The sequence below is a fragment of the Eublepharis macularius genome, chromosome 2 (genome assembly GCF_028583425.1).
Source record: "Eublepharis macularius isolate TG4126 chromosome 2, MPM_Emac_v1.0, whole genome shotgun sequence".
In the NCBI taxonomy this organism is placed as follows: Eukaryota; Metazoa; Chordata; class Lepidosauria; order Squamata; family Eublepharidae; genus Eublepharis; species Eublepharis macularius.
In genome coordinates, this window is record NC_072791.1 from 78556702 (window position 1) to 78582647 (window position 25946).

Below are 25946 nucleotides of genomic sequence, written 5' to 3' on the forward strand. Positions count from 1 at the left end.
CTGGAGAGCCATGTCCCCCTCAAGTATCTTTGGTATTTATTTCCAAAAGCCAAGAACAGTGTTGAAAAGCAATGCAGCAGAGTCTTTATTGGGTTCTAGTCACACAGTCACAACAAATTGCAGTTTATTTGTGTTATGAACAAGCCCCACCCCCCACCCCTTGCAGGTTGCCATGACTGAAGAATTCCTGCTTTAGGAAGCCTTTGCTCTGCCTAATTTATGACATCTGAATTGCGGGCATCTTAACAAATTTGGGCTTCTAGTAACTGGGATTCTAACAGTGGAAGCTTAAACACAGTTTACACCCTTCTAACCCTATTGACTTAAATGAACTTAGCAGGATGTTACTGTGCTTAAAATGCTTTGTAAATGACAGTTTAAACTTGACTTAGAATAGTGGTTACTGGGAAAGAAAGAAACCCAGTTTTTTAAAGCATCCAAAACTTCAACCAGGGTTATCGTTCTGCGTGCAAAGGAAGTTGGGTGGGTGTAAGCCTGAGAAGCTGAAGCTTACTCTTACAACCCACAGAGTGGTTTGTATTTTGTCCCTTAAAAGTTGCTTTGTGAAAGGTGAGATGTCACTGATACTATTACCTGTCTTATGTTACAGGCTATAATTGCTACATGTCATGATCACAGGATGCATTACATTTCTGAGTAACAATAATGTACTACTGTTTTCTTCTAACCCGGAGCCAATAAGAACAGTTGAAAAAGATTTTTTCCAATATGGCCACAAAGTATTTATCATTTCTTAACTGCACAGCTAACTAATGCCATGACAAAGCTTATAATTTACATTTAAGACTTGGAGGAGATTAAGACATCAGTCTAGGAAGCATATAGTGCTTTCCAATATAAAGCAAAAACAAGCCTGGGGGGGCAGGGGTCATCAGTTTGCAAGTTTCACATTCTATAGGTTTTTTCCTCTTGCTTGAGGATGAAAATAATGTTCCATTGAGCATAAGATTTAGCATTAATTCCTTCAAAAGGGTGACTCCTAGGGAAAGGGTGCTTCTGCTTATTTGTTATGCTTGCCACTAGAGGACCCCATAAACTTGCAAATGAATCTCTCCTGTGCCTCTCCAGAATGGAGCAGTTTTGACCTTGCTATTAGGGAGATACATGAATATGCATGCACTGTAGTGTTGACATGGTAAGAAGGCATTTGGTACAAAGATGGCACAGAAGTGCAAAAAGTGCTGATTTCCCTTCTGCTTCCCACTGTCTTCAGTTGCAAGATCCTGGACATGAACTGGTGCTGCCTTCCATTAGTTCTCAGAAGAATCAGTCTCTTCTGTGGAGCCATCACTTTCAGCGTCCATTTTCCGGCGGTGGTGAAGAGGCCTCCAAGGGGAACTGATTCTAGGAGACTGGCGGGAAGCCAAGTTTGCAGTATCCCCACTGGAGATGGAAGAACTGGAAATGGACAACCCTGAGACTTGGGCTGTGCTGAAAAGAGGAGAGTGTAGATGATCTAGCTTAATAGCAGAAAACTCCTTTCAAAACCATGGGAAGGAGCAAGTAAAAGCAATTTTGTGACGGAAGTCCCCCTCTGATTTGATTTCTGGAAAAGGAAGAGTCCTTTGTAATATTCCTTTGGGCTTATCTAGCAAAAGCAGTAAAGGACTTTTTTCTGACCAATGACAGCTGCTCCTCATACTACTGTGCCAGTAAGGTAGCAGACCCTGGCTATTGCTGTCCCAGGAGCTTCAATTGGTGCTCTTTCCCAGCTCCCGCTCAGTTCAGTGAGTGGTGTTCCAGAAAACTGCCCCACAGGTGAGAGACGGTTATTTTAACCTTTTTACTTGGCCACAAAGTTGTTGCCCTTCTCCTTTTTTGGGGGGTCGGGCATTCTCTTACTGCCCATGTCCTAGTGTATGCAGCTCTCTTTTGCCACCTGTCACACCTACAATAACTACAAAGAGGCAATGTCAACTTCCTCTACAATTCTTTGGGGGGGGCACAGTACAAGAGAAGGTATTGCTACTCAAACGTTTTATATTTCTCACTGTCATTGATTAACTTACAGTTTCTCTAGTTCTAGATCCATAAGTGGGTCAAGTAGGAGCTCTGCTTTATCTGGAAGAGCACCTGTAATGGACAACACCAACAGAGGAAGAGTCAGATTGATGTTTATGCCAGAACATTTATATGCATTAATAATTTGAAGTTCCTGTGTCTGAGGAAACTGATTATCTCAAGTCCAGAGGGATAGTGTTGTCCAGTGGCATTTTTAAAGACTTCTTCCAGCATAAGCTTTTGTGCATTAGAGCTCACTTTATTAGCAATGAGTTCTAGCTTATGATGGAATAAACTGTTAAGTCTTTACAGTGCTACTGGACTCCTGTTTATCTCTACAAGAAAATGTACAAATGACAGTGCAGCTCTTCACAGCAGCCAAGCTCATGCTGAAAATGTATCTATCTCTGTATGGAACATTACTCTGACAGTACTGTAGCTAAGTGATGACTGACTACCTACTCTCAAAACAAAATTTGAAAATGCTAATTAACACAAGCTGACTGAGGATCTTTTTGCCCTTACAAGCTTAGTCACTGTGTGATACTTCTGCAGGAGCCAATTCAGTCATAGCAAGGGAGCCTGTCTGCAAGTAGCTTTGGCTAGAGGGGGGCTTGTTGCTTACATTCAAAACTAGCATGTTAGGGACACAATCTTGCAAGTGTTATGCGAAGTGAAGTGTATAAACCATAGCAGCTGAAACAAATATGCAACTATCTACAATTGCAGAATCAGGCTTCTGCATGCAAATCCACTTTCTAGAATGGATTGCATGCGCACTATGGTGCTCTGTTTAAATCTGACTGAAAATCCACCTCCAGCAACAGGGGCTTTCCATATAATTTGTTTTGCGTTAGGCGCTGCAACAAACAGATGGTTAGCACCACTCCATCTAAGCCGGGGAGCAACAGCTGCTCCACCCTGATAGCATTTTTTCCTACAACAGGAAAAGGATCCTTAGTGAACAAGATTCTTGTGTCTTCCATCTGGTTGTGTTAATTGGTCTTCCTGCTTAGATAATGTGTATTGTTTGTCAACTGCAGCAAAGAGGGTTACATGCAGCTGCAGTCAACTGAGAGCTGCTTTTGTACTATCAGATTCTTGCACAGAAATTACTTCCATGTTGGAATTCCACATGTGACACTGGCATGTGGACAAATCACTGCATGTTCACTAGCATATTAACACATATGTAGACCTGTCACTAGTGAAAATCTCCACATAGGAATCTAGAATCCTACACGGGAGGGACTTTTACATAGGAATTTGGTATTATGTAAAGCAGCCCTGCATGTCTGTTTTTTTGAAGGAAATCAGGTTCCTCCTCCCCGACTGTATTTAATTGTGAAAAACTCCAACTCTGGCCTCTATAAGGTAGGACTGGCCAGCTCAGGCTTGTTCTAGGACAGAAGTTCAGTTCTGTACAAAAGGTGATGATAACTGGCAATGGCTACTACCTCTGGCCCAAAACTGCCACTGGTAGGCACTCTGCTTTCTAGGTTTGGAGCTCCATAAAGCATTAGGCAGTTGGGTGCCCTAGGGAAAGTAATCAAGTCTCTTCATTCCCACCTCCTGGAAGAGCATTCAAAGCCTTCCTCTCTTTCCCCACATTCTCACAAGTGATTTAGCAAACCTTATAATCTCCCCTTCTCACCCACGGACCTCAGTGAGCCTCCAGGTCCTAATGGGCTGCAGCTGCTCACCTGCAGGTGCCTCACCCAGCCTCCCGGGACTGCCGGTCCCCCTGCCTATGATTTTCTTGGGGTTTGCTGATGCTGAGTCCTATGACCCTTTCTAACTCCAGGCCCTCTTCTACTTCCTCCCTCTGAAGATCCTGAATGCATGTTATGTGTAAACGTGTTCAATGAAATCCTGATAAATTCCTTTTGCTGCTGAGCATGTTAGCAGGAGACATGATGGAACAGACAAGCAGTGGAAAGAAAGGTGGATTAACCCTGCCCCTCACTGTCTTCCCTGTCTTGCAGCCACTGTCTCCCTGCTATCAGGTTCCAGAGATGTGTTTGATAAATGCATCTTTGTATGGTTGAAAATGGCTTGGGAGAAAGGGACCAAGCACTCTTTCTTCTTACAGCACTACTTTATACTGCTCTCTCCCAACATGGCAGTGCATTAAAGGAGTGGGCTCTTGGGGTTTTATTGTATGTTTATCCCCGCAATACATGTGGCATTAGATGAATGCCATATGCCTGAATGATAGATACAGGTGCCCCAAGTTAAATAGCTGGTGGAAGGGCAAATCTGTTCTGGCAGCTGCTGCCCCCTATCAACAGAAATTGTATATCTTCCTTAGTAGCTAAGAAAGAGGGGCTCGAGCAAAGGTTTTGAACTCATGCTGGGGGCTGGGAAGCACAACCAAGGCACTCCACCATCAGATAGCAGCCCAGCATCTGGCATTTCCTCCACCCCCCTGCCAAAGAATCCAGGTATTCTAATGCCCCCAGCATGATACTGTGGAAGCCTGGAGCACTGAAAAATGCTTTTATCTGCTGCCAGCCTTCCATGGCCTCAATTAGATGAACCCAACCAAAGACTAGGCTTGTTCCTACATTTACAGAAAGATCTCTAGGGTGCCCCAATCTCTTGGGAGAGTTGGTAAACAACATTTAAGAGGACTGGTGAATCAATATTGACACAGGGGTTAGGCTGGGCGTTGCAATCCGCCTGACAAACTCATCAGCTGTGTTCTAATCCCCCGGCTCTTTTCTAAGCAGTGCTGCTGCTGCTCCTGCTTTTTCAAGGCCCTGGGGAAAGCTCTTTCCTTCTCTGAAGCTCTTGCCTGGAACTGCCCTCGCTGCAGGGCTTTGGGGAGCTTGTGATCCCCTGCAGACCAAAGCTTATTCAAATCATCCTGTGTGCAGGGAAGATGAAAAGACACCAGGATAAGAATCCTGTTTCCCTTGCCAAGGCGATAGCACCTGTTAGACTTGTGGCTGCTACCCCTCCCTGTAAGAGGCCTCGACAAAAGGCTGGCAGGAGGCCAGGGGACAGACATTCTTTAATGGAAGGGAAAATCCATGCACTTTATACACAGCACAAAGGAGACAGTGGGCAGAGCTTTCTCAGCCCTTCTGTTTTCTTTGCACCTTGCTGGAAGTGGATTGTGTAGAGCCAGGAAGAAAGCCTGGCTGCCTGCAACATAGGCATCATCTTCCCCGATGAATGCACTACTCTTTAAGCCTGTTTGCAGAGGGGACTGCAAGCTTGTATTCATGTCTCTTTGATATATAATCCCTGCACTGCTGGGTAAACAGCCCTGCACTAGGACAGCATGAGCAGCTCAAGTGGTCGGCAAGGACTGGGGCACCAGCAAGGGAGAAAGCAACACTAGTCTGCACTGTGGCATAGCCTTCTCCAGAACAGCAGCAGTTGGCTCAGGGAGGGACAGATGACTCTCCTGTGAGGGAACAGGCAGGGACTGCAAAGTTCCAAGACCATATCAGTGTTACACATTCAAACCCACATCCAAAAGCAGCACTTACAGCAATTTCCAATAATGTGTCACTGAAAGAAGAGTTCCACACTCTACATTCAGTGGAACGTAACCCTTTGGAGTATTGTCAGAAACAGCTGGAAGTGTTCCTTTCAAACATATCTGTATACATACAACAGTAAGAGCATTTCTGATGGTTTCCTAAAACAAGAGACAAAAATCTTCTAGAAAAACAAATGATTTCCATGACATTGCTACATCTTTTAAAAACTACAAATTAAACTGTAGTGCCAAGGAAAACTGGATTCTATGACCTGTGAAATTAAGAAATGGGTATTTGTTTACTTATTTTCCACAACTGATTAGTAGTTATAGAGAAGGACAAGAAACAGGATACAAAAGCCAGTGGAGACCCACCATATACTTTCAAGCCTATCTTTGCAATTAAGTTTTTTTTTTAAGAGAAGGGAAAAAAGAAAGCCAGGATGCTAAATTAAGTTTTGCTTACCAAACTGCATTTGTGCTGAACAGACCCAGTCCTGGTTACTCTTCAGGTACAGATAAACCCAATGGGCAGAGAGAGCTCAAGGCATGTTCCTCACTGGGCATGAGCCCAGTGTCACAGCTGAATGCAAATATGCAGCAGTGCACTGAATGCTGGCTTGGGTTTATGGGTTTGTTTTTGTTTTTCCAGGAAACCTTTAAAAAGTGCAAAATCTCCAAAGACTAGGGGTGGGGAGGAGGTTACTTGGAGACATCATGGGAAATGGCCAATTAATACCATGCACAGAAGGATATAGCCAGATTCATTCCATCATCACTCACCAGTGAGGTACAACTGTAATTTGGAAGTATTGGGCAGGAAAAGCCAAAGGACTTAGCCACTTCACTCATTTTGCGGAGTCATGCTCTCAAAAGAGATCTGCAGCCAGTCACTGCTCCCTAATGAGCGTACTTAGATGACAGCAGTGTTTCAGACCTCCTCTTTGCTATGTTCATACACTTAACATTTACCCTTTAAACATCTTAGGTCCACATCTGAAAATACAGGGCTGACTTATACACAGTGCCAGTGTAAGCAGCTGGCAGAAGTGGATTTTTTCCTATTTGCCCCTTTCCCCAAAAGCCACATGTGCACCTTAAAAATTTAATCTCAAGGGCTGAGAAACTTGCACAGATGAAAAGAGGTCCTTCAATCTTCAGCACTGCCTTTTTGTCACTGCAGGGGGAGGCAGGAAAAATCCAGTTCTGCCAGCCTCTGAAAGGAATTCAGGCCATACTATGTGGTATAGTCCTTAGGCACCTGGAAGGAATTAAGACAACAGCTTTAATCCACTACACTGTTTCTACAGACAGAAGGATTTCCACCCACAGAGTGCAAATCATTTCTCTCCCACTGTAGCCCCAAATGCTCCCTGAAATGCTGTTCCTGCCCCCAGAACAGCAGCTTGGAGGCATTTGGGGTTGTAACAGGGGCAGAGGCAGGAATAATCCAGTTACACTCGACAGGCAGCAATATTTTCATCTGCCAAAACACTCCACTAGATCCAAGCTGGTTTTTGGCATTTTGGTTTGATTTTCTTTTTTTTCTTTTGCTTGCAGCATGCGATAGCTCTTGACTGAGTCATCTGAAGTTCTTTGCTCTGAATGCACCTTTCTGCCTCTATTATAACCTCTGCTTGTAAGCCTTTGTGGCCTTGACAAAAGCATGTTTCTTAGTAGTCACAGTTTCCCTAAATTATGTCTAATCACAGAATGGGTCTCTTTACCAAGGGCTCTGTTGATCCCATGATGCTTTGTAAGAGCCATCAGGAATCCATAAAAGGTCAATCTCTGCACATTGCTGAGAACTTCCTTGATAATTGCAGATGGAGGGCAGCTACGGAAACAAGAGGAATACAGGAAAAACAACACAGCATGAATGTCAGCACATCATCTTCCTTTTAGCCCCATTTGGATGGTCCTTCTTGAATCAGGTACAGTTTTGTAACATGTACTTCTCCTAAATTATGCATCAGGAACAAAGTCTATTTAGCCTGTCTTTTGCTCATATGCTGTTCCTGTGGGTTCCCTGTTCCCAGAAGCAGCATTTGGGAGGCACTTTGGACTGCAGCATGAGGGGAGGGGATTCCATTCTGCTGACAGAATAGGTAAAAATACCTATTTTATATTTCCCCACCTGAGTTACTCATGTGACCAATCATTTGGGTAGCCCCTCCCCACCATCCTTCCAAGGCAACAAAAGATGAACCATACATTAATCTGAGTGAGTCCACCAGTCCGAGGCCTTACCTGTATTTGGACCTGTCACACAGAGATTAAAGATAAGATGTTTTGGAGGCCTTTCATTCATAGGGTCACCATAGGTCGGAGATGACTTGACAGCACAACACACACACATCTAAGCCTCAAGATTACTCTAAGCCTGGAGACCATGGCCTACCTTATAGTGAATCCAGTGGTTTGGAAGTCCAACCCCTTCTGGAAGACCTAGAAGACCTATGCCTTCATCCCAGACGTGAGTAGCTGGATTGTGTTGAATGGATTTCACTTATGCTCAGAGGCATCACATTCTGCTAGGCCCAGTCTTGGCACTGCAAGTGAGTGTTGAGCTGAGCCCTGAATCCCATCTCCATCCACATTTTATTTTCTATACAAGTATGGATTGGGATAATAAACAGGTAGACTAGTCATTCACTTAAGGAGGAAAAGCTTGCACACCTGGCTATTCCTAACTGATAGCATTATTAAGAGAAAAGAACCTGTTCTGCATGTGGCAAAGCTCAGCTGTCTAGATACTGCCATCCTAGGCTGGACAGTGAATGTCCCATGAAGTCTTTTATCTCCGGCTATTCCTAGACCACTCTAAGCATTTTGTTATATTTTTTCATCCGTAATTTGGCTTATATGAGATGACTGCTTTAAGGGGGTGCTGAACTATGATGAACTAGTTATCTTTTCAAGCATCTTGTCTCAATGGACTTAATGCCTCTGTCAGATCCCTAAAGATCTGGAATTCACAATGTGCTTACTGCTATGGGGAAAACTGAGGCAGACTTTATGACAGCCCAAGAATAGATCCTTGCTGCATACAGGAGCTAGGCTACCATTTTTGGCATGCAAATCAAAACTCACCTGTGCCAGTTTCAGAAAGCAAAAGAACAGCATGGGGTCTGGGGAAGCCTCTCATCTTCATGCTTAGGTGGATGAAATGATTTTTCTATCAGAAAGGAAAAGCCATTAAATACTTTTTATTAAACACAACCAAAATAAGACAAGAGAGCATGCAACCTTTCAAGCTCTCCAGAACTCTTCATCAAGTGGGAAGTTTAAAAGAAAAAAAGGGAGGGATCTCTCAGGCCACAATCTTAAGGCTTCTGTGTCAGCATCCAGCCTGATGAAGAGTTTTAGAGAACTGGAAAGCTTGCACGCTGTGTTATGTTCCTTTGGTTGATTTTAATAAAAGGTAGTACGTGGCTATTGTTCTTGGATTTTTATAAGGACTAATGAAGCTATTTACTCTATGGCATTGTTTATGGAAATGTCCTTGATACTGATAGTGCTAATCTCACACTATGTAATCCGCCTTGAGTCTCAGTGAGAAAGGTGGAATATAAATGACATAAATAAATACCTATTTTATATTTCCCCACCTGAGTTACTCATGTGACCAATCATTTGGGTAGCCCCTCCCCACCATCCTTCCAAGGCAACAAAAGATGAACCATACATTAATCTGAGTGAGTCCACCAGTCCGAGGCCTTACCTGTATTTGGACCTGTCACACAGAGATTCCAGACACTGATAAAACACAGGTGCCTCTACCCCATCGAGTGGGCTGCAGTCACTTAGGGCCTGGCGTTGACGATGCTGCCCAGAAGATGATGTAGGCACAATGACAGTGTTCGGACTTTTGCCAGTCAAGAGATCTTGATAGATAGCAGCTACACTTTCAAGGAACTCTGTAAAAATGGTGGACTGGTTAGAAATTGTCATTCAAAATTGGCCTATTAGAGTGAAGGCAGCACTGGGAACTGATGTCATGTGTGTAACAGCTTCAGGAGGGTGGATGGCAAGAGCACAGCAATCCCCTGACTGTTCACAGCATATGTACTGCTCACAGCATTTTATTTGTAATGCTTTGAGAAGAGGTGCCCCCCACCAATTCCTCAGTGTTTCCATCATCTAATAATTAACTTTTTCAAGAGGGAAAAGAAAAGCTACAGCAGAATAACAAAGGTTGGCCCCTGAGTATCTACTGTGGGGGTTACCAACCTTTTCTTTTAGAGAGAGCGACTTCTGAGTAACAAAAAATATCCCAAGGTAATCTCTGTCCCTAGGATGTTACCAAACTTTATTATGTCTAAGAAGCAGAACATGGACTAGGAAGAGCCCCAGAAATGAAGCTATCAGCTAAGCAGCACAGAATAAAATCCATGAAATGAAACGTTTTTTCTTTTTTCTTTTTTAAAAAGTCTAGATATGATCTTTTCACAGTCTTTTCCTGGGTCTTCTAGGAGATGAACGAAGCTGCTCTGAAGCAGCCAACAAGTTACTGGCAGCTCATGAGTCATGACCTATCTGTTGAGGCCCCTAATCCAGTGGGCAAGGGAACAGGGCCTTGGTCTTTGGACAAGGGATTAAATTAGGTGGTTCTTGGTCCCTTCCAATTATGATTCTGCACAGTAGAGTGAAAGTAAAGACCACCCAATCAGAATAGGTTCTTTACTATGAAAACCTCCCCCTTCACAGAAATAAACACCACCCAAGTTACAGGCAGACTGTTTGGAACTGTTGAAGAAGCCAAAGGGAGGTGGGTTAGGCAGGCTCCAGTTTATAGCCCAGCATGGCTCAGTACAACTCCAAAGTAAACATAACATGAGGCCCAAAAGGAAAATGAAGGGAGAAGTTGGCCAAAAGGACTCTCCCCCAAGGCTAGACCTTCTCTGCTGTTTACTCTCAGAGCCTAAATTTAAACCAGTTTGTTTATGGATCTGGTCAGCCATTTACAGATGCAGGCACTCTGAATGGTTTGTATGCATGTGGGCTTGTGGGCTGGCCTGAGAAAGATGCTGGGTGTGGATGAGAATTGATGTGATATACTGTAATATGTGCCTGCAGAACTCTACACATCCAGGAAAAGCTGAGGGTCTATATGTATGCATGGGGTTGGTGGTCTTTTAGGGTTCAATAAAATATTCTGAGGCTCCATGGTTCAGTGAAGATTTCAACGCATACTCCATATTCCAAATGTCCCTAATTCTCGGTTTGCTTGCCCTCTGGAACAGCACTCTGAAGCAATCACATAGGCAGCATGATAGTGAAGGAAGATGGGACCTGCAAAGGGGATTATTATCTGTTAATGCTGTTGGGGAAAAAAAAAGAAAGACCTGTTTTGCAGATGAACCAGAACAAGCTACTTGGCTGATAGTTTTGTCTCCCAGAGGGGATATAATGTCACTATTATCAGTGATAAAGCCCCTCTTCCAGGCTTTCTTACTTATCCAAATACTGGAATCCTCACCGAGCTCTTTACTTTCCCTGAGACCTACAGAAAAAATTCTTTCCCACTTCCCAGAAATAATTCCCTCCTTGCCAAAAACAAAGCATCTGGATTGCTTCCAATAGTATGGATTTCCTAAATTGAAACCCCTACTGGGAAGAAAAAGATTGAAAACCAAGTGGCTTGATCATACACTTGTTTCTTTGATGTGCTGTGAAGTTGCTACTGTCCGAACGTGCATGTTGTGAAATAGATGTGCTGTATTCATTCATGCAGGAACATGTGCAGTTTTCACGTTTAAAATGTTCCTCTGACTCAGGGGTATATCAGAATTTGTTCCTAGACTATCAGGTGGATCCATATTGTCTATCAAGGCTTTCTGGCTTAGGTAGCATCCAATCTGCTTCTGTTGCCGTCGAGTGGTAGCAGATAGCAGAATGTAATGTGAAGTGGGCTCACCAGAGTAATAAAACTGGATCTGGAAAGCAAACAGGAAGTCTGAAAAAGACATCAAGCAGTCCACAGCATCATCCATTAACACAATCCTGAAACCAAGAAGAAGAGATAGAGAGCTCAATAAAAACCAATAGAAGGTAACTAAATAGTGAGGGTAACGTACGTTGAAGGTGGATGCTCACAGTTACAAAGGGCCCTATCTGATTTCATGGCAGCATCCTAAGAACTCTGTGAAAATCAAAGGAAAAAAAGGATTGTCCCCAAGAGATGGAGTGGTTCTAGGGAGTGCTGCACTAAAATTTCCTGCTTCTTAGGAGGTTGCACCAAAAGGCAGAGATAGGAAAGTGCACCTCTACCCTGCCCTTTGAAATTCCACAAGGATGAGTGCCGAACAGGAAAACACCAAGTCTAATTTCCCCCAGCACAGTTCACACATAACAATAGTTTTTCCCAAATGATCTAGTGATTAAATGACATCAGCTCAGAAATGAAGAAACTGTTGGTTGAAACCCAAATTTAGAAAACATTTTGGCTATACAGATGGGTGAGGAAAAGCAATCTGCGTTCTTTTCTGGTTCAGGATATACTAGGGCATAAAAGAAAGGATGCCCATCATTTTAGAGGGGCGTTGGAATACTAAGAGGACAAATGACTAATAGAATGATCTCTATTCTATTAGTTTGGCAAAAAAGACAATTATTCTACATACTGAAGAATTGCATAAAAGATAAAAACTAAGAGCCAGGCTATAACAGCAACAAATTCCTCCTCTTTGTTGTTTTGACCCTCCATAAACACAGCTAATGCTGGCAACCAGGTCAAGGGCTGAACTGTGCCAATTTATGTTGCTTTGATATTTATTAAGCTAAAGAGCAAGATGAAAGTTAATCCTGGGCTGTCCTTCAAAGGATTCAGGAAAGAATCCTTTTGTTCTCGTTACCTCTCAAGATGGGCTTTATATTTAAAGAAGTTTACCATTTCCTCAGCATATCATCCATATAGAAATGACAGAATATCTAGCAAGCTGTGCACTTTTTCTGATTTGATTTCTAATAACATATTTTTACCTTTAATTCCATATTCTATTTTCTATTTATATTACTTATAGTCCCCCTTTCTCACTGAGACTCAAGGTGGATAGTGTAAGTCAATATGATCAACAGCTAGGACATACAATAAACAATGCAATAGGGTAGGGATAGCAGAAATTTGAAAACAAGCATAAGCCTTAATACAGAACTAAAAACAATGCTGAAACAAAACATAAGCAAGTTTACATGATATATTATATGACACAGTAAGAGCATACTTACAGCAACAGAAAACATACAGTAGTAGTCTACAGTCCCTATCCCTTTTCCAAAGCATCTCTCTGAGCCATTTCCTCACAGCACAATCTATTAACTATTTTAAAAAGCCCTCAGTTTTGCACAGCTAGTGGAAAGCCAGGACCTGCTAGAACAAAAAGAGGTGTAAGAACCAGAAAACCTTTGAATCAGCTTCTGTTTAACACAAGGACAGTTCTTCAGATTTGGAAAACTGTTTTGCTTGGGAGATGACAGATGGGGAAAAGGAAGATGTGGCAGTAACATAAAACATTACAAAGAATCTGTCGAAAAGGTAAGATTTCACCTTTAAACAAATACCTATAGTCTATGTACATTGCACAAGTAAAGACCAAAGGCTCAGCAAAAAGGCTCTTACAGAGAAAAGAGGCAAGCCTTTTTTTCTGTTCCAGACACTACACTGAGGCATGGGAGAGGGAGGTTTTGCAAGCATTCTAGATATGCAGGAGTCACCCAGAATTGAATGCAAGAGTTCCACTGAATGACCACAATACCATGCATTTGTAACAAGAATCCCAAGAACTTCCATGCACACACTCTGTCCTAGGTCAATATTATCACCAGCATCATTGTTCCTTATCAGTTTTCATGACTGCTGACTTTTATGTTTCCAATGGGAGGAAACCTCTTCTTGTTCGCAGAAAGCCTGGGGTGCAACCTGAGATGACCACCACTGTTTTAAATGTGCATGCCCACTCAACATTTTGCACACAGTGCTGACAGGATTGGCTCTTATGATCATAACCAAAGAGTTCTGCCCCCCTCTACTTTATTCTTCATTTTTATTTTTTTAGCATCCACCCTGATGAAGCTTTCTAGTGAACTCAAAAGCTTTTACACTGTTTGGCATCATTTTGGTTGGTTATGACAAAAGCTGTTACGTGAATCGCATTCTGGAGTTTGGATTCTGCTTCAAGACTGACATGGCTGCCTAACATTTCTCTCTACTGATTTTGAGAGCATACTCCTGCTTCATCTTCTAACCCCCACTCAACTCTGACATTTTTTTTACAGTGACAACAGTGCTGGGAAGGTCCCCTTTCAGACAAGAAGTGCCTGCCCTGCCTTCCTGCTTTGTAAACATTAGAACCCTTGTAACTTATGAATACATTCCAAGGCATGAATAAACACATACCTTGGTTTTGGGCCAAAGTAGGGCTGTGCACGGGTGGGTAGATTTGGTATTCCCACTTCGGGTTTACCCGAAGCGGGAAACCAATTCAGAATACCCCAAAATCCAAAGCAGCAAGCCACTTTGAATTTGGGCTTCGGGAATTGCTTCGGTATGCTCCATGAAGATTCGGAGCATACTGACGCGAGGGGGGGAACTCCCCCCCACCCTCCTGGTTTTGTGTTCCAGATTCAACACAGAAATATATGGAAGGACTATGGCAATGTTTATCACATGGGTTACTAACCTCTGTCCTCTTTTTTATCTACATAAAATATTCCTCTCAGGTCTGTGCCTGGATACAAAGAAATCCTGTTAAGGCAACTACAGCTCCATTACAGCCTGCATATATGTTCCGTTCACCCATCATTCATAAGCTACAAACATGGATATGGGGTGCAAACGCATTTGGTCTGCTTTGACAAGTAGATAAAATAAGCAGCAAACGCTATCAATGTAACTATGGCAAATATTTATTCCCAATATTTATCAGTGTGTTGGGTAGGCTATGCAGGGAGTGTACAGCAACTTCTGTGCTTCCCCAGCTGGACTTCATTTTGGGCCTGGGGAGCAATGACTCCCTCATAGTCATCACAATATTTGTTGGCCTCACAGAAGAGGCTCTAGGTGGAGCAGAAGTAGAAGAGATACAGGACAAGAGACGCCTCCTTTTCTACCACTCTGACCAGCTCATTTCACTGAGGCGAATTCAAGCATGCAGAACAGCTTGAATTAATTATTGCAAAGAAAAAAGACTAAGGCTAAGAGGGTCCCCAGGAGAAAAACCACTATTTAAAACAAAACCCTTTGAAGATGTCAAAGTGCTTCTGCTTTTATTTATTATGTCCCAAAAACCTCTTCCTGCTGCTGCTGTCTAGCAGCAGCTCCAGTTCTTAATTCCCACTAATAAGTACATTATGGAGGTTGTCAGTGGCCACATCAAGGAGATGGCTTTGAAGCTGGCAGGCAGAGTATCTTTATCTCCCAGGCAATAGAACACAGCCCATGGCATCCCTCTTCAGGCCCTGGAAATATTACAGGCCACATTGCTGGCTGGAAGCTCCCTCCCCTTTTGTGCCCCTGACAGCCTCTAGAAGGCATCAAACAGGAGGTATGAAAGCTGCTACCAGTACAGTCCTGCTCTTTGGAGAATGGGAAGACCAATAAACAAGGGTGCAAAGGGACTTTAGTGGAGGGCAACATCTCTATACAATCCTGTTCATTTTTCTGGGGAGCTCTTAAGCTGCCATGTAAGTGTCCTGACCTTTGGTGGAACATCCTGTGATTCCCCTTCCCAAATTCTAAAAGAACAGTGAGGGAGTGAAAGTAGCTTGAAGCTATTCTGAGACAATCTAAATTAAATGAAGACAAGCTATGCAAGAAGATTTCTCTCTCTTTGGGAATTACCTAGCTGGAGGAAGGTGCATTCCAGTTGTGTATTGCTGACTTTAGTCAGCCAAAGCTCCTGTGCTCCAGAGAAGCAGAGAATGAGTAAAGCCAGCTTAGTTGCTCAATTGGGCAGCAACCTACTAATTGCACTGCTGGAGCTACTGGGAAAGTACGCCGTGCTTCTCCTGAATGGCTGGATGAGAGGCCAATCTGAATAAGAGAGGGTCTGCAACCAAGGAACACAGCCCTGATTTAGGGCTAAGTCTTAGAGCTGGAAAATGGACATGCGCCAAGCATTCAGAAAGCAGGTATTCAATGTGGGAGGCTCTTCCTTTCCCTTCTGCTTTTCATATTGCACCGCAAATACATAGTTACGTGGCCCTTGTTACATATCACCAAGATGCTAGTAAAATTCTGGGCACTCATTTAATAAAAACAATTAACAATGAAAACCAAGGAAACTCAAGTAGAAAAAAAATACTACAGGCTGGAAATATATCACATAGTGGGGTTGAAATGTGGCAATGTGGCCTGTTCTGCTGTCAATCAATCCATTCATGTGGTCCATATCGAAATGAATTCCTGTCCTCGCTGCTTTTGCCTTTCTGCCTAACTCAATCAGTCCAGAAGCCCAATAGGCAAATATGAGCCATGGCACAACAATCTCGCAATTGGTGCTTCAGTGATAAGAAACTGAAACCTCCCTAGCATATGTTTTGTGGCTTTATGGGCAAAGGCAGCATTAATAATCAGCAAGATGTCATGTATCTTGTTAAAATGGCTAAAATATGCTCAGCTCCTTTTAGTAGTTAGGGGAGATGTTAGGAGGTATTGCTAAAGCTGCTGAGCCAGTAAGAGAATTTAGGAAACTGCCTGATGCTAAGTGACTGTCTCTGCCAGATGCTTTGGGATGAGCATCCCAAATGCTTCAGATGCTTTGGGATGAGCCGGCTTCTATAATGGTTTAGAGGAGCTAGAAGGTCTCAATGCTCAGCTGATAGACAAAGCAAAGCACCTTTTCTAGCAGCTGAAGGCAGGATGCTCCCCTGCTCTTCTAGCAAAACTCTCTTCTGCCAGTCAGTTGGGGTTATATGTGACATTTTGTCCATATTTTCTCTTATTTTTAAATATCACCTGTGTTATGGGGTGGGAGCTTTGTAACATACTTCACAGAGTATTTAATATTAACAGAGCCTAAATATAACAAGCAGCCACAAGCCTTTGTTTCAAAATTAGATGCAGGATGTAGAGTGCATGTAGTTCTACTACAGGCCCTAATATTTTGCCGAGAGCAAAAAAAAAAATTCCCACTCCACAAATCAAAGCCCATGTAAGACACACAATACAGTCAAGGATCAAAGCTTCCCAACTGCCTGCGGCCAATGCCTTACAGAGAACGTGCCAACACTTGTGGCAACTAGCCCAATTCTCTCTGAAAGTGCAGTACAAAAACATTTCTACAGTGTTTTCACAAGGGAATGAGGCTCATGACAGTGGGGCATCCACATATTTACACATAGGTCTGCCCATTCATATTCAAAGAGGGTAGAAGTTACAATTTACAATGCCAGAAGGGCACGTGGGGTTGTAATTCTCTCCGCTTCCTTTCAACCTTCTTCTCAGCCAAGCTCATTTCTAATATTGAGATGTGGCTAAAAGAAAACTGCCCGGCAAGGGACTGCAAGGGTAATGGGCTGAAGGGTTCAATATCTCCCTAGCGTTGGCCCCTTTGTATTTTTAAATTTCACACTGCCCATCTTACTTGTCAATGAAGCAAACTCATATTTAAAGAGCATCACCCAGCATTATTTGGGCTCCCTCTGCACTGCTGTTGCCTCTTGTCTGTGCCCTAATGGAACACAATCTCTTCCTAGAGTTTGTTATTGGTACATAACAACAGCCCCTGTAAAAACTGGCTGTGCTGTGGAAACATCCCAGCCATGTAGTTTCAGGGATACCAAAAGGCCTGGCATTTTATGAAGGATGCCAATCTATGATTTCACAGTCTCCAAGGTTCATGCTGCCACTGCGGTAATCATAAATTATAACCCAAACCTAAAGCAACTGCACAGCTGTCAGAACCTCTTGGAAGGTTACATGACAGGCATGGCCAACTTAAGGAAACCATACACAGAGACACTTTTGGATGTAAAAGTGACCCTCCCTAGACTCATTTCCCAGATGGTGAGCTAATAGGCCGTACAGCAGTATGACATGGGGCATCCGACAGAAGAGCAGAGATGGGGGACAGGAATGCAGATAAGGGTATTTGAAGGCGTAGATGAGGAAGGACACAGAAAGACAGCTTCAGATTTAAAGCAGTATCAGGTAACCTCATTTGACTAGCTTAGTAGGTGAGAGAAACTTAACAGAAGGAAGTGCTCAGAAGTGAATGAGATCATCCCCACCTGAGCCTGGGTGCCTCAGACATAGATTTCATTTTTCTCTCACACCTGCTGTCCCAAAGCCCCCAGTTTGTCTGTCTCCAAGGCACACGCTTACAACAGAGGAGTTATGTGAAGGCTGCCCCCTTAGCAAGGCCTCTGGTTTACAATGGCTTTGTAGATTAAATTGCTTGACACAATCATCATCATCATCACGTCTGGCTTCAAACTGATCTTGTGTATTTGTTTAGATTTATAGCCTGTTCTGTGAAACCAGAGGACCAGTAATCTTATTCGCTAATATATCTTTGTATCAGGTTTATGAAGGATGCTATTATCTCACTTCTGCACAACAGAGGTGAAATCATCAGTGACTTAGCTAAGTTAAATAGTGAGTTCATAAGATTTGAACTTATATTTCATAATCTATCTAATATTTTACTCTTAATTAAATCACATAGTGATTAATTAAATCACAAAGGTGACATAGGCATTTCCCACCCCCACTCCCCTTGTGGGAATAAAGGCCTATACTGATGCAGAAAACATGTCATTCCTGCAACTTGACAAACTTTATACTTTGTAGTGTCCCTCTAGCCCTTACTAACTCTGCTGGGAACCAAAATGGAGATCTTCCTTGCTGGCATATTCATATGTTTACTGGACATCTGGAATACTGGTTTTCAAACTATAACATAGGGAACCCTGGAATTCCATGGACGCTGATCAAAGATTTCTTAATGAGAAAATCCCTAATGGTAGACAACCCTGAAAAAGAGCTTGCTCACCACTACCAATCTCCCTGCAATATGTAGCAGCTGGTGAATGCTGGGTAACATTCTAGGATATGTTGCCAGTTCACATGGAAAGATGGAGAACCCCACAGGTCTTGCCAGGACCTGGAATTACCTCCTCTAATTTTCTGCAATTTACAGGTATTCCATAGAAGACATTCAGGAGTTCTTGTGCAGACAAGCCAATGTGGTTGAATTCCTGAAGATAGGAAGTTTGAAAACCACTGATCAAGAATATATGCTTATTCAGTTTGCGTAGGAGACCTATTTAGAGTGCATTACAGTAGTCTAGTCTTGATGTTACCATGGCATGTATCCCAGTGACCAAATCAGCCATGTCAAGGAAGGAGGCATCTTTTGGGCTAGACTGTGTTGAAAAGAAAATGTTTTTTGCAGCTGCGTTAACTTGTTTTACCAATAGCAATGCTGAATCCAGCATAATCCCTAGGCTCTTAACCAAGTCAGCAAGGATCAGCTGAACCCCATAAAAAGTGGGAAGCACAATTTCCTTTAAGATCTCTGCCTTTCTAACCAGCATCACTTCCATCTCGTCTGGGTTCAGGTTCAGTTTGTTCACTTACAGCCATTTAACCACAGCAGTCTGACACTGACTCAAGATTTTTAGTCTACAGCATCACCAGGGGATTTGGATAGAGAAATATAGAGCCGGGTGTCGTCATCATATGGATGACATCCAATTACAAAGCTATGAATTATTTTTCCTAAAGGCTTTATATAGAGGTTGAATAATATGGAGAATAAGATTACTCCCTGTGGAACACCACAAGACAGTTTCCACACTTAAGTTAGCTGATCTCCAATGGCAACTCTCTGAGTTCAATCCATGAAGAACAGTTTAAACCAGTCCAAGGTACATCCCCTGATACCTGCTTCTGTCTCCAAATGCTTCAACGGAATGGGATGATCTACTACATCAAAAGCTGCAGATAGATCCAGGAAGAGCAACAAAGAAGCACAGCCTTTGTCTACATTCAGATGGAGATCATCAACTAAAACCATCACGGCGATACCTGCCCCACAGTCCAGCTTGAAACCAAACTGAAAATGGTCTATGAGTTATCCTATAAGTCCTGAAGCTGAATAGGACAAATCGTTGCCCTGTGACTTGTTTGCAAGACACTTTGTTGACAAATTTGCTCGTACTCAGTTCATCTTGGGTCCAAACTACACATGACATTATAGTTCCATAATTTTGGATTTCCTGATATGTGTGGAGGGAAGTGGGTTGGGGGGTACTCTATAAATCAGTTGCAGAGAGACCAACATGGATCAGAACCTGGGAAATGTGGGGGGTTAACGCCTCCTCCCTTTGCAATGTTTCTGTAATCAAAACATCCCAAAGGCTACTTTTACTCCGCATAGGGGAAAATTAGAGATATAGCATAGGTAATCTGGGTTTTATTTTTACCTTCTGGGGCTAATCAAAACCTGTATGGGAGGTCCAGTCATGGCCCTTCAACATTATGAGTAGCTTGGCCCCTAGATTCTCTCCCAACTGTATAGAAAGAGGTATTTGGATATCTCATAGTAAGGTAATCTGTCTTATTTACAGCTTTTGTCCTTGAATTCAAAATGATAAGCATATACACTCTTGGTTGTTGTTCATCTTGACTCACTGCTTTAAGTGGAGACTGTCTCCTTTTTGGAGAAACTCATAAATGTCATCACCAATTCCCTTGCAGAAGTCAAAACGTCGAGCCTTCTTGAAGAAATCATCTTTGACATTTGATTATCTTCATCCCAAATCCTTGTTTTTTGGAAAAATTAATCGTAAATAGAGTTGTGTCCATTTTCAGCTATATCTTTATCCTTTTGAAATTCATGACATTGCAAATGGTTTTTTTCCTTCAACCAAACACCACTTGAAACATGCTGCTGGTCTTTGTAACCCATACTGGGTCAAATGCTACACAGTGCCCTGTTCATTAATGACCTTCTAGAGACTGATTAAGGCAGTTCTTTTCTAGAGGACCTTCAAGTAGAACTAAATTTACCATCTCCTCAAAGTTGACTTTGTTTTTAACAATTGTGAGTTTTGTTTTTATTAATGCTGTTTTTATCATTTTTATTAAAGCTGCATCCAGGGTTTAAAAGCTAGATTTGGATGCTGCTTTAGTGCAGTTTGGTTTTATTTCTATAAAAATATTTTTGCTAATTTAATTATTTTTATTTATTCTTTTTATAAGCTGCCCTGAATGTTTTTCAAACAGGATGGAAGTATAAAAATCTTGTAAATGTGTATCAGTCTGGGTCCTGCATGGCCTTAGCTATCCTGTGGATGATTCCTTGTCTGAAAATGATGCCTAGCGATTAATATATTCTTCCTCATCTTCCTAGAACTTACTTTTGATGAATATATTTTTGTTAGTAAAATACATGTACCATGCAATAAAAACAAAAGGCATACATCATAAATGGATCCAATTGCTTCTATTAAATCACACCCTCCCCAATAATATATAATATCCTTTGGGAAAGTCACATGGTTTACTACAAATATTGTGCCTCTAACAGCCAATCCAGTATTTAATTTGACTTTTTATCATGGATGCAACCCCGCCCCGCCCCCACATATTTACATGGTAAAAATGTAGTGGTCAGTTGAAGATTATTCATATTTACATGACCAGAGATGGGCTTGTGTCACATTCTGGGGTATCCCAGCCCTGGGGGGAAGAAAGGATAGAACATGGGCACTGTCCTAAGCATGTCAGTAGCACAGTAACACAGCAGAAGGAGGTATGCTGAGGGTTGGTAAGGGCTTGGAGAGAACCCACGGAACAGGAACAGAACTAGTTCATGAGGGTGAAAATACCTACTCAAAGGCAAAGGTCCCCCTGGGAGAAAAAACCTACTCAGGACTAGACACAGGGCAGCAGGAATTGGACAGGTCCAGGAGAAGCAGATTAAAAGGGGCACATTTGAAAGGGGAGGGGTAGCTAACTGGGACCACCTTGGAACAGGGAAGGAGACTGGCCAGCCTGGCCTGAGCTCTCTACAGTCAGTAAAGACACAGGACCCCTCTGGACCAGGAAGGTGGTATTCCTGGCCAAGAGGCCACAACTACCACTGGCCTGGGTTACCTAGCTACCCTGCCAGAAGACAAAGTGGCTAAAGCTTAGAGTGACCAAGACCAGGTGAAGGACCTCAGCAGAGGAAGCAGGCCTAAGAACCTGGGTGAAAGCAGGTGGAGGTAATAAGGGATGAACTAGCCTGGCAACAGGGTAACTGTTAATCTTGGGAACTGATGATTGGCACTAAGCTAAGTGATTAAAAGGGCAGCCTCAGCAACTCTTTGAGTATTAACTTATTTTTGACAATGTGGATACACTATGGTACATCAGGGTGGGGGGCAGCCCCTGGTCCTGAGAGCATCACAGCTTGCCTGCATTAAACAGAAACAACGATCAAGAGAGAATGAGATCTTTATCTCTACATTTATTGCAATAAAACCAGGCTACTGAAATGTACATGCATCATCCACACTGTACATGTAATCTGTCCTTTAAATCCAGGTACCTTTTGTGCTCATTGCAAAAGTCTGAGTTGGCTTTTATATTCAAAGTTCTGATCACGCAGAGTGCACAAAGACTCACCTTGCTGCCTTCTGAGTAAGCTCCATCGGAAAGTCCGGGCAAAGCAGCTGCAACAGGCAGTGATATTCTTTGGCGGTCAGCAAATCTGCATCAGAAAGAGGATGGCAGGCTTAAAAGAATTACTGTCCCATTTGGCCTATGAAAGAATTTCAGTTACTCTTAGTGTACACTCAGGATGCACTGCAGTTTTACTTCATTTCATTTCATTTCATTTTATCCGTATTCCAAAGTATGTGTGTTTTCCTTGCCCTTTTCTAGGGAGCCTTCAGGTGGTGATCAAACTGGGATCCTTTGTATGCTAAGCCACTGTTGAGCTGTAGCATCAGATACAACCATTTCAGTCCTTATTTATATAGCTGGGATTCCCTGAATTTTACGGGTGGGTGAACTGTCAAAGGAAGAAGGAGAGTGTTGGGAGTGAGGCTCCCAGAAAACTAATAGGTCCTCATCATGTGTGTCCCTCTCTGGCCTACTTCTTCCGAGCGGATAAAAAGTGGCTATCTGTGTAGTTTTTATGGGGAGTTTGTTGTTTACATAGGTATTGCATGTGAGATAGGTTCAGTAGCACAGACCCAACATCCTTGTTGCTGCTCCTTCCTTGCAGGGGTACCTGTGTAGGCATTGATGGCAAGTAGCATTATGATAGATGAGTGGCGGAAGAGCTGCCATTTATACTGTGGGAGTAGCTATCATTGTTGCTACCTTTGGTTTTGTTTCTAGTAGTATTGTTTTGCTTTCTGATTTGCTGGAAGGGCACTGAATCGCAAACTCTGCTACACCAGCCTTGGTAATGATGTAGTGGCCATTCCAGCACTCTGGGATCATTCTACCTGTTAACAAGGTGCTACTTAGACAAAGAGCTGCATGAGCACAATGGGCAAGGATCCAAAAGAAGACAGCATGAGACGTACTGCACAAAAACACACAAATCAAGGAAGTAGAGAAGAAATAATTCTTAGAATGTGTCCCTCCATTTTCAGGGGAAAAAATTTAATTCTGAACAACCCCTTAGTCGAAGATTTATAATTGAAAACAAATGTAACACAGTGGCTAAAAACATGAACTATATGACCTGCAAGATCCTGGGTCAAAGTTCACGAGATGGGTCGGCATGACACTATCCCTTGGCATCAATTATTTCTCTGCAACATTTGGGGAATCACATCAACCCAACTTAGAGATCTGTTGTGGTAAGGTTTACTTGAGATAGTAAACGTGGTGCTTTGAGTACCTTCCAAAAATAATGTGAACACTATTATTATTTTTATTCTCTGAGATAACCATTCTAGCAAAGCATGTTAGAAAGAACTGGTGAACAACTGATAACATTATTCATTTTGTGCTTGTACATAATGTTGTGGAAACTCCTGTATACACAGTGCTTAGGGGCATGCATAAAACAAAATGTCTTGGTGCTCTGGAGGTAGAACATCTGCACTCTGTGTTGTTATTTATCTTTCCTTCAGGGCCAATAGCTTTGTTCCTTTATCCATCCTATCAAAATGTGCTTTATTTACTCACACTTCCCATCTTGCCATAACACTGTTCTTTGCCAGAAAATATTCCAAATTCTCTAAATTGAGCCAAGTAAGCACATCTGTATATATTGCACTGTTTCCCACAGTGTTACTTTTCTTTGTGCAAAAGCTGGACTTTAAAAAAGAGCGTATAAACAGTTCAGAGCACAGAGACTGACTGAAATGGAGATCCGGTATAGGTTAGAATTCAGGTCCAATATTTTTAAAAAATAGGAGAAAAGAGTCTGAGGGCAAAACTGTATTACATGAACATATATGATACATTATACCAACGGGGGCCCTTTTGAAACAGAAAAAGTAACTGGGGAAAGGAGCAACCACAATTAGGGAAGGGGGAAAGAGAGGGGGTGTTAACCCCCTCAGGAGAAAAGTTACTTGAAAGGCAGGCAATTTGCAGGAGGGGTGGGGGAGAGAGGAATGGTAAGTAAAGAAATAGTAAAGCACCCTTTCCTCTACTTTTCCACTCCTGTTTGCTACTCTGGAAGCTGCTCTTCCTGTGTAAATAGAGTCATCAGGATAATGTTACACAATTCTGGTTGTAACATCTAATTTTGCCTGGAAAAGCCTTTTAAATGAAAGTTGCTTACATTTTTTAGAATTTAGTGGCATGGTAATATTCACTTGTACCACATGCCTGGAAAACCATCCAAGCAACATCTGGCAACAAAGGGAAAGGCAAGCAAGTTCTAGGGACATGTATGAAAAAGTATGGAGTGTATAAACCCACAGGCATTATTACTTTGGCAACCAGCAAGGCAGCTGGATGATCTCTGTCGAAATCATGTGTGCAAATATGGTCACTATATTAAAGGCAGGCAGAGAGAGACGCTCCAAAATACACAAAAAAAGCCAACCAAAAGATTCATCTCTTTAGAGAGTGGCTTTGTGAGAGACTGGCAAAGAACTGCCTTTGTGGTTCAGAAAGAGGAGGAAAAAAGGAGAGACTAAAGAGGTAAAGCTCAGGGAGGTTTATGGGATCTAAAAAGAATGGAAACATATTGATGTCAGAAGCTGTTCATGATTGCATGTTCTCTGTCCAAAAGTCTGTGGACTGAAGCTAAGGCGAGGACTGGCTGAACAGCAATAATTTTGCTGTATTTCTATATACCAAAGAATGTGAAGTATGGGAGAAAAGCCAGCAGTAGAACTAGGGCCAGGCAGCAGTCAAAGAGGGTACAGAATGGGAGAATATGGCTAGAGCTCTTTTGCTCAGTTAGTTGTAAGTCTTGTATTGCTCCAAATATTGAATTCATGTGGCTTGGCTCCAAGGAGGCTCATGCACATATGTGAAACATTTTTATATACATACACAGATGTAGCTAGTTTCCCCCATTTACCTGTATCAGTCAAATATCTCCTTCATCAATAGTTATTTTTATTTATTTACTTCATTTATACCACCAGATGTCTTCCCAATGAGGACTCAAAGTGGCTTACATTGTTCTTCTCCCCTCCATTTTATCCTCACGACAACCTTGTGCGGTAGGTTACGTAGAGATTGTGTGACTGACTCAAAGTCACCAGTGAGCTTCCATTGCAGAGTGAGAATTCAAAGCTGGGTCTCCCAAATTCTAGTCCAGCAACTATGCAACACAGGCTCTCAAATGACTTTTCATGAGACACAAAGGGCTATAGTGGGAGAGGGGCACAAGTAAAGTAACGTGCACATGAAGCCCTCTGGATTCTAGGTTATTTTTCTAACCTCAGTGTCATATAGTCTCTATTTTATTTGACAAAGTGAACTTTGACTTATACCCTGGAAAATTTTGTTGGTCTTTTAAGGTACTACAGGACTTAAATTTTGTTCTACTAGTATAGACTAGTAGTTAGTATAGTATAGACTAACATGACTACCCCACCTGAAACTATTTCCATTCTATGAAATTTTAGCAGACTGTATTCTCTATGGCAGCTCTTACAATTTCCCAGCGTTTACTTATGTACTTCATGCATTCATGAAGCACCCTTATATGGCTGGTGTTTGCAGAGGACAGAAGAGTCGGTCCACAATCTTTTCAGGCACCAAGACAGCATTCTGCTCCCCCTCTTCTCATCCAGTCTTTTCTCATGGCTGAGAAGGAAGGGGGCCTGAGCTCTATCCTGCATCAGATTTAACTTTATCTTCTGTCCTGTCTTCTCCTATGGGAGAGCCAAGGGGAAGGGATTGGGCTTTCTCTTTCGTCCCAAACCTTCTGCAGTGTATGTTAATAAACAGACACTTTCTCAGTTCCAATTACTGCTTCAGTGCAACCACAACTAAGGAACTTGAAAATCT

General features: G+C 42.4%; 1 protein-coding gene across 1 annotated transcript in view; it reads right to left on the reverse strand.

The window, feature by feature from the left end:
• Positions 1-59: 59 nt before the first annotated feature.
• Positions 60-25946, reverse strand: part of CSTPP1 (centriolar satellite-associated tubulin polyglutamylase complex regulator 1) — a 200153-nt gene continuing 174266 nt past the window's right edge. Inside the window, exons 4-9 of the mRNA XM_054971904.1 lie at positions 22134-22218; positions 11436-11521; positions 9240-9435; positions 7243-7352; positions 2031-2094; positions 60-1452 (exon numbers count right to left, since the gene is read on the reverse strand). Coding sequence (XP_054827879.1) covers positions 1272-1452; positions 2031-2094; positions 7243-7352; positions 9240-9435; positions 11436-11521; positions 22134-22218 — 722 coding nt within the window. The 3' untranslated portion in view covers positions 60-1271. The remainder of the gene's footprint in view (positions 1453-2030; positions 2095-7242; positions 7353-9239; positions 9436-11435; positions 11522-22133; positions 22219-25946) is intronic.